General features: G+C 38.0%; 2 protein-coding genes across 2 annotated transcripts; one reads left to right on the plus strand and one right to left on the minus strand.

Annotated features, from left to right (window-relative positions):
• Positions 1 to 792: 792 nt before the first annotated feature.
• On the plus strand, positions 793 to 3,838 carry LOC111281020 (clathrin light chain 2-like). The gene is made up of 3 exons (XM_022868578.2): positions 793 to 1,300; positions 2,930 to 3,083; positions 3,167 to 3,838. Exons 1-3 carry the CDS (start codon positions 915 to 917, stop codon positions 3,611 to 3,613), a joined length of 987 nt encoding a protein of 328 aa, XP_022724313.2. The 5' UTR covers positions 793 to 914; the 3' UTR covers positions 3,614 to 3,838.
• A 432-nt stretch (positions 3,839 to 4,270) lies between these two features.
• SFR6 (sensitive to freezing 6) lies at positions 4,271 to 13,159 on the minus strand. Its single transcript, XM_022867461.2, has 17 exons — positions 12,876 to 13,159; positions 12,716 to 12,784; positions 12,399 to 12,487; positions 11,951 to 12,063; positions 11,609 to 11,710; positions 11,161 to 11,251; positions 10,250 to 10,846; positions 9,142 to 9,760; positions 8,977 to 9,056; positions 8,768 to 8,850; positions 8,133 to 8,369; positions 7,617 to 7,788; positions 6,946 to 7,454; positions 6,538 to 6,714; positions 5,487 to 5,864; positions 4,804 to 5,149; positions 4,271 to 4,684 (listed from the first exon to the last, which is right to left on the minus strand). Exons 1-16 carry the CDS (start codon positions 13,154 to 13,156, stop codon positions 5,003 to 5,005), a joined length of 3,744 nt encoding a protein of 1,247 aa, XP_022723196.2. The 5' UTR covers positions 13,157 to 13,159; the 3' UTR covers positions 4,271 to 4,684; positions 4,804 to 5,002.
• Between the last annotated feature and the right edge of the window lie 38 nt (positions 13,160 to 13,197).

Raw genomic sequence — 13,197 nt, forward strand, 5'->3', positions numbered from 1 at the left:
ATAATTAACTAGTGGATTAACTTGTATGTTTGGTGATAAATTTTAATAGATTGTTTTTTATGAAGATGGACAAACTGTTCCAAGTGGAGAAACTTCAGCCGGAAAGCAAGGGGAAGTGTTTCCCGGATGGAACGCGAGGATTTGTATTCACCATCTTATGCTTGCGTCCGGGACATTCATTCAGCTCAGACAGATGATAAATTTGGTATTGGTTTTTCTCCTCAAAATGCTCAACAGCCCCACGCGGTGGCAAAAGGAGGTGCCGGTGCCACATGGACCTCCCCTCTCTTCCTCGATTGATGCTGCTAGTACCAAATTCTTGGTGGAGCTTGGTTATTTGTGGAAGCAGTATCAACGGGACACGGGCACTGATGGAAACAGTCAACCCTGCCCACTAACCATAGCCAGTTTTTACCATAGAGTCCAGAGCCCAAACTAACTGTTTTGCTATCTCCGTCTATCCGTGACAAAATTACACACTTCAAAACAAGAGTCTGGCATTGGCGAAATTTGGGTAGTTCACTGAACTGATGTAAGAGTTGGCTTTTCTCATTTTGTCAGCTACTCCATCCAGTGGGTTGGTTTTGCCCTTTTCTTTTTCTTTGTTTTCCTTTGCTTTGGATGGCGGGCCAATTTCAATGTTCAGGGTAATGACAAAACTCAGGACAAAAAACTTGGTAATGACAAGCTAACCAATATGAACGTCTTTCTTGTTAGTCCCACCAAAACTATTCCAAACGGCGTCGTTTAGCTGTCTATCAACTCCATGAATGAAGTAGTCATTGTAAAATTTTTTTCTTGCCAAAAACAAGTCTCTTCTCGTCACCGTCACTGCATTCTAAGAAAGGAAACCAAAAAATAAAATAAAATAAAAATCTCCATTTCAATTTCTTTCTCTACCTTCCTAGAGAAAGATGGCGTCCCTTGAAGCGTACGGTATGGCAGGTGAAGAAATTCACGTTGCTTCGAATAACCATCCTTTTGAAGTCGACGACGAGAGCTACTCCAATTACGGCTCTTACTCCAATTTCACCGACAACCAGCAATTCCCTGTGGATGGGGGTGACGTGGTGGTGGATCACGTAACTTCCTCTCCTGATATCTTCGGATTCGGATCCTCCGATCCAACCCCTGCCGACTCGCAATCTCCTTTCGCTGATACGATTCCTGGTGATAACGGAACTGGAACCAATGGATTTGGTGCTGGAAACGATCACGTCTTCGCTTCTGATGGACCGGTGCTTCCTCCTCCTACTGAGATGGAGTCAGAGGAAGGCATCGTTCTTCGCGAATGGCGGCGGTGAGTAGTAGTAATTTCTTTTTATTCAAACTGAACCGCTTGATTTGTTGACTTTTGTTGTGTGGATTTGACTAGATCTGTTGGTTTAGCAATTCTTCACATCTTAGATCTGCAGTGCTTTTGAGTCGGCTATGTAAATTTTACTGTTGCATTGGTTGAACTAAGATTTACCAATCCTTCCTTGCTTTTAGATCTGCCATGGTTTTAACTATTTTCGGCAATTAGCTTCTTATTTTTTTCGTTTCATTCCTGTTATTTATGAAGTTCAAATTTGTTGATCTCTCTTGTTATAAATTTAACTTTTTGTGTTCAATTTATATTAGTTTTACTTGATAGTTCGCTTCATTGTAATCCATGAGAGCTCATTGGCTGTGATGAACAAATTAGGAAACTTTTGCATGTAGTCGTGACTTTTATGATCGCATTAGACATAGATTTTGATAATAATTGAAGTAGAAGATCTAGATCCACATTTAACTTCCCAATAGGAGATGTGTGAATAGTTTTTGAATAGTGTATAATCTTATGACGATTGCTAGCGCTTTAATGCTGACATTATTTTCTTTTGAAAGATCATTTGCATTATTGTAGTCACCTTGATGATATGAGAAATATGTTTCACAGGCCTGAGGTAGTTGTGTTTGTAAAGTGTTTAATTTAAACGCTTTTTTATAGTTGGAAACACTTGATTTCTTGGTGGAGGTTTAAATCGCTTGTTTTCTTCTAGTTTGTGATAGATGGAGTGCTTAGCCTTTTATTTCGCAACGATAATACTGAGGATAAACATTCAATAATTACGTTGTTTATTGCAGATTGTGAGGATATTCTCTTATCTGTAAAAGCACATAAGGTTTGAAATGCTTTGCTTTAAACCTCTTTATGACTTTAGTTCCAGGGACAATGCCACATAATGAACTCAACATTTACAGTTACTGGTTTCTAGATCTGATCAGTGAAATTTCTCAAGTGCTTTGTATTGTATTCATATATTGCATAATCCTTTTCATAGCTGACTAGCATGATAGTTTAATGACATTATTGAACTCTTCATTTCTCAACATTTGCAGTTACTGGTTTCTAAATCTATCTGTGAAATTTCTCAAGTGCTTTATGTTGTATTCATTTATTGCATAATCCTTTTCATAGCTAACTGGCATGACAGTTTACTGACATTATTGAACTCTTCATTTCTCAACATTTGCAATTACTGGTTTCTAAATCTGATCTGTGAAATTTCTCAAGTGCTTTATATTGTATTCATTTATTGCATAATCCTTCGCTGACTGATAGTTTAATGGCATTATTGAACTCTTCATTTTTTCTAATTTTTGGTTGAGTTTGTCTTCAAAAGATCTATGAACTTATGAGGAGTACTTTATCCTATGTCAAAGATAATTTTGATAGCTTCTTTGTCTGTTTTTACAATATTTGTTCATATATTTGAAATAAGTTTGATAATATAACCTCTAATACACGTATTTTTGTATTTGGGAGTTACTTACTATTTGTATACTCTTAGATGCATGGATGAAGCCTTTCTTTACTTTTCTCTTTATATATATGCATTCCATTACTTTTCAGTTGCCAGTCAAAAAGTTTTAATTGTTGATATTCGATTTCTTGCTGCAGTCAAAATGCCATTCTGCTTGAGGAAAAGGAGAAGAAGGAGAAAGAGTTGAGGAATCAGATTATTGAAGAAGCCGAGGAGTATAAGCGAGCATTCTATGAGAAAAGGGAAAAAACAATTGAGACCAACAAAACTAATAACAAAGAGAGAGAAAAGGTAATGTTTCCAACAAATTGTCATATTCATGCAGATGCACATGCTGCTATATCTTAGCACTTGATATTTTGGGCTTGGAACAGCTGTACTTGGCTAACCAAGAGAAGTTCCATAAGACTGCGGACAAACAGTACTGGACTGCGATAGCAGAACTCATTCCTTGTGAGGTCCCTAATATCGAGAAGAAAAGAGGCAAGAAGGACGAAGAGAAGAAGCCATCAATAACTGTAATCCAGGGACCAAAGCCTGGAAAATCGACTGATCTTTCAAGAATGAGACACATTCTTGTGAAGTTGAAGCATTCACCCCCACCTCACATGATTCCACCCCCTCCAGCAAAGGATGCTAAAGATGGAAAGGATGGAAAAGAAGCTGAAATCGGAAAAGTTGCTGCTTCAAATGGAGCTGCATCTGCAGAGAAAGGGGCAGCTGCAAAAGCTGCCACCGCAAATGTTTCCGTGCCTGAACAAGATGCTACTGCTGCTAAGGACCAACCTGCTGCAGAACCTGAGGCAACATCAACAGCCTAATTGCTTACAATACATTTACCATGGTTTTTTTTTTTTTTTTTTTTTTGCTTGCCCCATTCCTTCTGTTTTCCTCAAGATTTTGATTTTTTATTGCAGTCCATTTGGCCATGGTATTTTCCTCACAATGGTCTAGTACCATTAGTTCTACTGAACCCTAATTCTTAATCGGTGTTTTAAACAATTCATGGGATTGGATATCAAATGTCATCATTTTATTTCTGCTTACTGAATCAACTTTGTGGACTTATTGCGTTGCTTGGGCAAAGTATCAAAAATTGGTTGCAAGTGTGCATATCAGCCAAAAATACAATTTGTTAACCTGAATTTAAAATTCCTCGGTCAGACGACACCCAAAAAACAAAATAAAACACAAGCTAAAATTTCAATAAAAAATATATATTAGTAAAAATACAAAATATATTTCGTACTTGTCGACATGAATTTTAATGTAAAATTTACATATAAATCATATTATAAATACAAGAATTATTTCACACAAATATACAGTATAACACACCGATCGTTTAATCTATTTACAAAATCAGTTACTGTTGGGGTTTTGTTGCTTTTCGAATCAACAAATGCACATGCTTGTGAACTCGAGGGAATGGATTTTAAAATTTTGCAACCAAAAAAGCAATCAGTCTGGTTGGAACTCATAACAGCCAAACAACTTAACTACTAGTTATTCATGAAACTCTGTACTTCAACATTCATTCGGTTGCATTCTACACAAGGAATGCTAACTACAATCAGCTAGAAGAGGGAATTTATAACCATGCATATCTCATTTTCATCCCTTCTTGGAGGCTCAGAAAGAAAATTCTAGTTACGGTATGTCAAGTAATCTGAATCACTTTTATCAACAAAATTAACAAGATGGTACAGTAAAACAACTTCGAGGATTTAAAGCAAATCATTTGGTTCTACGTTTGGATTGATATCACAAACGAAATGCAAATCACTCCATCGGGATTTCTTAAACTGCAGCAACTCCAAAGAGGATAGACGAATTTACCAGAAAGCTTTCTCCCAAAAAATACACCAGGTACATAAAAGAATATTTACAATCTGCAACAAGGAAATAACGCGAATTAATCAACTTTTGAACTATACCTGCAAAGCATTATAAAGATAAATATGAGCAAAGAGAAACATCAAACAACTTTTCATGGAAAAGAGTAACCTACCTGATGATAGGTAGAAAATAAATTGAAGACTGGAATGAGCAATTCGATCAACAGGTAGTTTGACCAGACTTAAACGAACTTCTTTAACTAATCATCAATCCAACAAAATCAAGACTCTAGTAATTGTTATTAACAGCTGCTGTAATAAAAGAGGAATCAAAATGTGCCCAGCTAACAAACAAACAGTCAAAGGCATCCACTATACAACTCGAACCCAAGTTCCACCACACATAGGACATCCATAGGCCCAACGGCTGATCCACCATGTCTCCCTTTCATTTTGACCAGGCTGATTGGTTGAACCAGGTGAAGCAAAAGCTGAAGTCTGTCGCAAACATCTTATGCACTGCACAAGCAGCAGCAGAAATAACCCAATAGATTGTTAAAGGAAGTTCAATTGTGCAGAGTCAAAGCTGAGAGGAACTCCAAGCAAACAAGAAAAAGCAAATATCACAATGAAAGATTTGTGCCCCAAGACTTGTATCATAGTTGAAAAATAGATCAAAGCAACCTTTCAATGTGTTTTTACATAAAATAAGTTGTTTTTCCAATTATCAGTATAAGCTCTGTTATTTCATATTCTTATGTGGTAATCCTAGAGCAAGTAATACCAACACAGACAAACTCAGAAGTTAACGATCCAACAAATGAGAAGGAAAAATGTTAATGAAGGCTTAACAAACCTTGTACCAAACACCTTCAAGACCAGTCTTCCACACAGCTGTCACAACATCTCTTCGAGATCCCATTATACCAAGATATGCACCCAGGCCAACAGAAGTGTTTAAGCCAAATGCTGCATCTCTTTCAGACAGCCGGCGCTTCCTTGGCCAGAGGGTTTGGGCTCCATAATGGATGTTAGAATTTTCCGTGAAGATCATATCAAGTGAGTCAATGGAATTACTTAACCTGGGACAATCATCTATTGGGCCCATATCCTCAGGATCAGACCATGGACCACCAAACATATTCCGTCTGTGCCACTCTTCAGATGGGGGATGCAATTCTAACTCCCGCAGTAACAGACCAGCAGCATCAGCACCTCTAGGCCTAGGCATATTCTGTGCAGAGATACATAACAGATATTACATATGTTAATAAAAAGGAATTCAGAACTCTAAATAATTAGAACAACAAAATGTAGGACAACCAACATTAGTACCAAACGCCTACTAATGCAAAAACCTTGTGCTACTTCTCTTTTTTTTTTTTTTTTCTAACGTTTTCTTATTACAGTTCCATTATGATACGTAAAACTGCTTTTATTAACTTATATCTACAATGTGCTCTGTAGATTCAGAAGAATTTGTAAACATAACGATAAATACACAAGTTAGGAACTCTAAAAAATTAGAACAACAAAGTGAAGGACAACCAACATTAGTACCAAACGTCTAATAATGCAAAAACCTTGTGCTACCTCTTTTTTTTCCTAAGTTTTTCTAATAATGGTTCCATTATGATACGTAAAACTGCTTTTATTAACTTATATCTACAATGTGCTCTGTGGATTCAGAACAGTTTGTAAACATAACGATAAATACCCAAATTATTTGCTATATCAGCATGCATCACTAACTACAGAGATAGACACATATTATTTGCTCTATCAGTACCTGTCACTAACTACAGATATGCAAATTATGAGTTACTGTATTTATGAGTTGCCTAACAATTATTGGCAGCCTTGCTGCAACTAAGTCTCCATAACATTGGATGATACAATCCGCCTACCTGCATATGTGGGCCCAGGGATGCTTCTACTACCTCAGGCAACACTGTATAATTTCCATCAATGTAATGCAACCGCACCTGGATATTGCTGCTCCCCACCTGAGAAACTGGTAATGGGTGCGCTAGAGCAGAAGTACGCCTACAAAGATCTATAAGAATGAGGAAGAGAACCTTCACCTGCACGGCAACATATGAGGTTTATTACATCAAGGTATCAACCAAGGCTGCCATCACTGATTCCTCAAGGCAGAATCTTAAAAGTTATTTGAGTCTCCTCAAGACAATATCTAAGGCAAAATTTTCAACATATCAACATGATATTCCAACAAGTTACTCAAATATTCTAAGCAGAGACAACTATTGGTGGCAATAGTGGTAATGGTAGCAATAATAATACTCCGATACTACCTCCTCAAAAGTGTATCCTTGACCAGCATTCCCAGAGCCCATCTTTACTCGCCCGGTAGTACCTTCCTCAACACCTTTAGCTCCAGGTACTACCTGTCCAGCTCTTGCTCCCTGGGCTTCGTCAGGCCTAGCCATAGTTGTTGGCTTGGCAGAAACAGAATTGACCTCCTCCACTTTTCCAGATGCCCCTGGCTGAGGTTTTTGTGGATTTGCATCAGCATTTCTTTGAGCAAAGCGAGATTGTTGCGCTCGCCGAAAGAAAAAGCAGAAAAGTAGAAGCTGACATAGTCTATGAAGGAAATGGCAGTCCCCAATGAGCCTAACAGCTGGTGTTCCAGGAAAAGTTCCTGTATTAATGCTTATTGGGATAAAGGAGGATGGGCCACTTATAGGATTTGGAGTTGAATTAGAGACTCCATCCGTTGAGCTACTAATCTTAGCAATAGCACCCTGTACCCAAGCTTGCATCTGTGTGCTTCCAGTCGAACTTGTGGTGCCACTTTGACCAGCTGTAAATGTTTCCATGATTTAGGCAGATAAATACAGCAAATCTAAACTTACAAATCAAGAAGGGTAACAGACTTTAAGTTCCTCAGTTAATAAACCCAATAATGCAAAAAAAAAAAAAAAATCTATTAATAAATTTTCAATGAAAAACTGTTTCTACAGACCCTGACTAGTTGCTGGAGTTGCTGAACTTTGGGTAGGACTTGCTACCATATTGCGGTTGCTGCCGGTACCTGCAGTAACAGCATGACTTGCCAATGTGCGACAGAAACTTGCATAACGCCGCAAACGTGTAATAAAATGTGAAGCCAGATCAAGAACAGCATCAACATAAGCCTGCATATTGCATCAACAATAGGAAGCATAAGATAACTGAAAAGGAACAACCTCCCTGCTGAAAGAAATGCTTGTGGTATAGCATATAGAGTATTTTCATATGCCAAGTTGTGAACGGTTTTGGTGGGAAAAGTTACAAGCCTGAATGCCTGGTCAGAGACCAACCATGTAACCTTATACTGCAGTCCAAAAAGTTGCCAATGTTATACATGAAAAACAGTAAGGAAAAAATAGACGCATTATCAATATAATGGATAATGGACACCATTTTATTTCAAAAGATAAATTTCGACAGGACCAAAGACTCAATACATGTGAAGGCAACTCAGAGATAGAGATAAGACCTGAATACTCCGAACAAGGGCTGGATCAACAGCCATTGATTCAGGATCGATTTTGGTTAATGTATCACTAGATGCCTGCCATGGTTCTGATACTAAAGTTGAAGGATTTATCAAAGCAGATTCAATTCCTTTCCCTAGCATATCCAGCAACAACCTTGCTTGCATATCAAGAACCATTGCCCTAACCTCTTGGGCATTTGTACCTTCCAGTAGCCTGCACTTTATCCTGTCCAGACTCTGCAATGTATAAAAACAGCTCAATAAATATGTAAAAAGAATCAATAAAAGAATTAATCAGACTATTCTCAAGTAAAGATGATATTGAATTTCCAACCCAACCATTTGGAACAATTAGTCCAGAAAATACAAAAGATTCAAGCTTCCTATTTCATCTGTTTCGTACCCTCCAAGCAACATTTATATTCTCACACCCTAGAGAAGGCAACAGAGTTAGACAGATGGGAGAATTTTTAGGCTATCTAGGCAGGGTTCTTTTTAAGATGCTGATAGAATCGCTTTCTTTTCATCCTGTAATAATAGGCAAGTTGACAAAATAACTTAAGAACCAACTACAATTAATCATATAACAACTGACAACCAAATAGTGCAATAATAAAGTTCAAGGAAACACATACAGGTCCATACTGTTGCCTGTGCTGAATAGAAGGGAGAGAGTGAAAATCCGCATCTAAGACAGCAATCACACTGTTCAAAGAAACTGAAAAAGACAAGGATAGTCAAAAACAGATGACAATTACGCATAGATGGTGCTGTAAAATGAATATGGTAAGGAAAATAGCATTTGCACTTGGGTTAAAAAACAATAACAAATAGTGCTGTTTACCAATGCTATCCTCAGCAGCACTCTGTGTACAGCCAACAGCATCCCACCAATCAACGCCAACCAAAAGACTCCACCAAAACCTGCTCCAAAAGGTAAACATTAACCCAAAAAAAAAAAAAAGATCCATGGAATCTGTACCTGAACAGGCATTAGCTAATAAAGTACCTCTCAGCAATAGCACGTTCCCAGGTTGATGAGTTAACCTTTACTTGACTGCTTGAAACAGCAGGAGGAAGAACACGAATTATCTTCAACATTGTACGGTCCTTGACAGTGTCATGCCAAACAGAAGCTGAACAACAGCTTGTTGAAGAGAAGGCAGGAGCAGCTATTGCAGATCCAACATTAATCTGGTAGTTATCAACAGCAGTAAAGTTTGGACCAGAAAAAATATGGACTCCACCCCGAAGAAAAGCAATAGCAATCTCGCCACCGTGAGCAGAATAAACAATTCGAGCGAGGGTTCTAACATCACTTGGCAGATCAAAGGGATCAAAACTGACACTCTTTACCTTCTCAGCACTTGAATCAGATGCTTTTCGGGCATCAGAAGTCGGTACTGCTGCAGCTGCTTGCTGACTCTTAAAGTCATTAGTTGGTGGTATGCTTGTATCAACTTTAGAAACCCAAACAGTTTGCATTGGTGCCTGCCCACCAAAACTGGAAGAAGGGTTCCCAAATATATGATGGAGAACAACAGGCTGAAGAGATGACTCCCAACGTTGCACTCTCCACCCTGTGATTGTAGGACCCTCATCTGGATCGTATGGAGACATGTATTGTCCTGCAAATAAGAAATCAGTAATTTGGATTGATCTGCTCAATAAAAAAGATGACACAAACACAAGGAATTTAGAGATGGCAGATTAATAGCTGTTAAAGGATGAACTATCTTATTAAGAAACCAAGACTATCAACAGCAAAGAAGCTTCGGTCCCAAGGGAAGTATAGACTATAATTATCAATTATTAGGCCAATGGTTTATTGGTTCAATCACTGCCAAAATGTGATGATACTGGCCATTACAGAAATTGTCAACAGTTCATCCAGTGTTATTTTCTCATTACTAAGTTATGGGATCTTCAACATTGTCAACAGTTCATTCAAGTCGAAGATTAATATCTTCGAAAATGCCACCTTAAGTCATTATTAAATGATAAGCAAGATTCTTCAAGATGCAGGAAGAACAAATTAACCAAACATTATATGTAAGCTCCGTTATAGAAATAACAAGAAGTTTCAAAAAATTAACTTAAAACACCAGACAAGTTACCTTCAACAATAACAACAGCAATTACAGAACCACCACGAGTTGGATCAAAGGCAACTGCAGTTACTCCAGAGCCCCAAGTAGTAGTTGCTGCGGATTGTACTGCAGCCTCAGGACTCACATATGCTGAGAAATTTGAAACTGGCGAGCAATGTAGTGATACAGCATTATTAAAATCTTGATCCATAGACTTTTTCCCTTGCTTTGCTTCAGATATCAAATATTCTTGCCAACTAAATAAGTATGCAGCCAATGGGGCAAAACCTGCCCAATTGGGAGGATTAACTGAGGGAGGGATCCCATTGCTTGTGCTGGTCTTCACCGTTGCTTGAAATCCATTTCCAGGACCAGGAGTAACCTCCCAGACAACAACAGTAGATGGGTTTACAATTGGAACACCTGCCACATGCATGGCACCACTGTCTGTTATTATTGCATCAGCGGCCATGATCCCACTAGGCCCAGCACCCAATATTCCCTTGCTTGTGCAAAACCATTTCCGTGCTGTACTACCCTGAGTAGGGGGCCACTGGGACCAATGAAGTTGAACAGACCCTGAAGAGAAGACGGAACAAACACAAAGAAAATTCGGCCACCTGGCTGAAAAGAAAAACATTTTTTCATCAGATACAGACTATCAGTACCATTCATATTTTTATAATGATAGTAATGAGAAAAACAAAAAGAACAGACCAATTAGTTAGTTAAGAGCAAAGAAGTCATCATCAAAAGCAAAATATGATTGTCATATAAATTAATTAACCTTCGAAATTAAGAATGACAAATTTAATTCTTGCTCCATCATGAGGAGACCACAATGCACAATTTGCAACTAATAATAAAAATTGTGAGCTAGACCTCACTCTCTCTGGCAAGCCAGAAAGCAAACACTTAATAAGGAAGAAGCAACAAACCTGAATTTTGAGATTGCTGCGAAAGAAATTTTTCCTCAAAAGTTGACTTCGAGTTTGCAGGATTACTGGATTTTGAGGAAAGCCACCTATACTGATTATTACAACATAAACCAATAGCACAAGCGATCAGATCACCAAACATTGCACTAATAAGGACAAAACAGAGCACAAATGAGCAGAAGGTATCTGTTGAAAGAATCAAAAAGAATAATAATAAGGGAACAACACGAAGAATGTTCCCTTCTCAGCTTGCTTCTTTTCCTTTGAAGGTTTTAGTGATAGAGAGGAGAGCCATCACTATCATTTTTACATATAATGAGAAGTATAAGGCTAGTTCTAAGGACAACAGCAAAAAAAAATTGTACTACATGCATAAATTACATGATAATTCATGCCTTAAAGATCTATTTTTCCAGATATCAGCTTTGCAGACAGCAAAAAAACTTACTGGAGACACCCCCGACAACCACTTTGTAACAACTGCTATATCCTGTCGCCATTCATGCTCACGCTGCCAGCAGCTAGCATCACATACCAGATGAGCTGGACCCTGCGTTTAAACATTCAATTTTAAGACAAGGTAAGATGCATGACCAAAAATGAGCAAAAGGTAAACCAAAATGACAAGTGACAGAAAGATTAAGAAAAAGCCAACGTTGTCAGTGTAACTAAGTCTGAAGTGGACTTATATAGAGAGAAGCCATGTTAAGGACTTAAAGGGAGTTCACTTAAGTATTTGGAAGAAATTCACTTAAGTATTTGGAAGAAATAATCTCGTGAGCTAGCTTACTTGGGATGGCTGAGTCCAGATGGTTATCCTCCCATGGAAGTTAGCTATCAATAAGGCACGAGGACAAGAAGTAGGTGACCATTCAATAAACTGAACAGAATCACGAGGAGAATCTGCAAAAAGCGTGCAGGTCAACTGATTATATATACAATTTTGCACCTGACATATTAATAGTGTCAGAGCTGATACTTGTTAAGCAGATATGACAATGATAGCAACAACCACAACCCTGTTAAATAAATAAAGATGTAGAATAAACGCATACTCATCATCATGCTACCACTAAAACAAAGACCTTGCATAACCAAAAAGATTGATAACCAAGAAATTCAACAATATGAAAGGGACACTTTGGCACCACTGCATTAGTCAAAATGTTCAGCTTGGCCATTGATGAAAATTCATTAGAACTATAACAATAAGAGCTGAAAATGTAGATTTAAGCTACCTGCTATGACATTGAACACCGTACACTCGGTCGGACGCTCAGGGATCACAATATGTATGGGGATCCAAAACGGTGGATTTGCATTAGAACTACAAATAAAGAAAAAGGTATATAGAATAAATGAGTATTACAAAACATTAGTGTTCCTAAGAAACATGAATTGCAAATAATTCTATAGTTAACTATATGATGAAATATAGAATAAAAAGAATTCACGATATGTTACCATTCTAAACAAAAAATTGATCCATTTTTTACAATCAAGTTCATCACTCTCAGTTCACTTGGAAAAATGAACAATTAAAAAAATAACTTACCTTGGAATTCTAGCACAAGTTTCAGATGCACAAGCAATAGCGTTCAACTTCCCACACCAAGCAACAGCACTGAAATAACAAATGAAATAAAAAAAAAACAATTGTAAAAAGTAAATCACAAAGCTGACTATGAATTACGGAATTGAACTCGAATTCTGACCTGAAATTGCGGCACAATTCAGGGACACTCATTTTATGTTGCAAATTGGACCTAGGTTGTTTTAAGCGAATGCAAAACACCGTAGCCGGATTAACCGAATCGTCTTCCATTGTATCCTCCGTTTTCTCCGATGCAGCGATAACCTCCTCTTCTCCAGAAACAGCAACCGGCTCAGGAGCAACCGGTTTCTCCGGGCCAGTCTTAACGGTGGAGTCAACCGACTGGGCTACGGGCTCTTCCTCTGGCTTCTTGTTATCGCCCGAGCCTGGCTGTTGATTCATAGCGAAAAAAAAAAACCCTAAATCTCCTTATTTATATAAAA

Source organism: Durio zibethinus, chromosome 28, assembly GCF_047325235.1.
Source record: "Durio zibethinus cultivar Kanyao isolate XHJ-2024 chromosome 28, ASM4732523v1, whole genome shotgun sequence".
Lineage (NCBI taxonomy): Eukaryota > Viridiplantae > Streptophyta > Magnoliopsida > Malvales > Malvaceae > Durio > Durio zibethinus.

Coding starts and splice junctions, on each gene's coding strand:
- LOC111281020 (XM_022868578.2), top strand. CDS start 915: ATGGCGTCCCTTGAAGCGTACGGTATGGCAGGTGAAGAAATTCACGTT. Junction 1,301..2,929: donor GTTCTTCGCGAATGGCGGCG/GTGAGTAGTAGT, acceptor TTCTTGCTGCAG/TCAAAATGCCATTCTGCTTG. Junction 3,084..3,166: donor ATAACAAAGAGAGAGAAAAG/GTAATGTTTCCA, acceptor GGCTTGGAACAG/CTGTACTTGGCTAACCAAGA.
- SFR6 (XM_022867461.2), bottom strand. CDS start 13,156: ATGAATCAACAGCCAGGCTCGGGCGATAACAAGAAGCCAGAGGAAGAG. Junction 11,711..11,950: donor TCTGGACTCAGCCATCCCAA/GTAAGCTAGCTC, acceptor GTTTAAACGCAG/GGTCCAGCTCATCTGGTATG. Junction 7,789..8,132: donor CCCTTGTTCGGAGTATTCAG/GTCTTATCTCTA, acceptor TGCAATATGCAG/GCTTATGTTGATGCTGTTCT.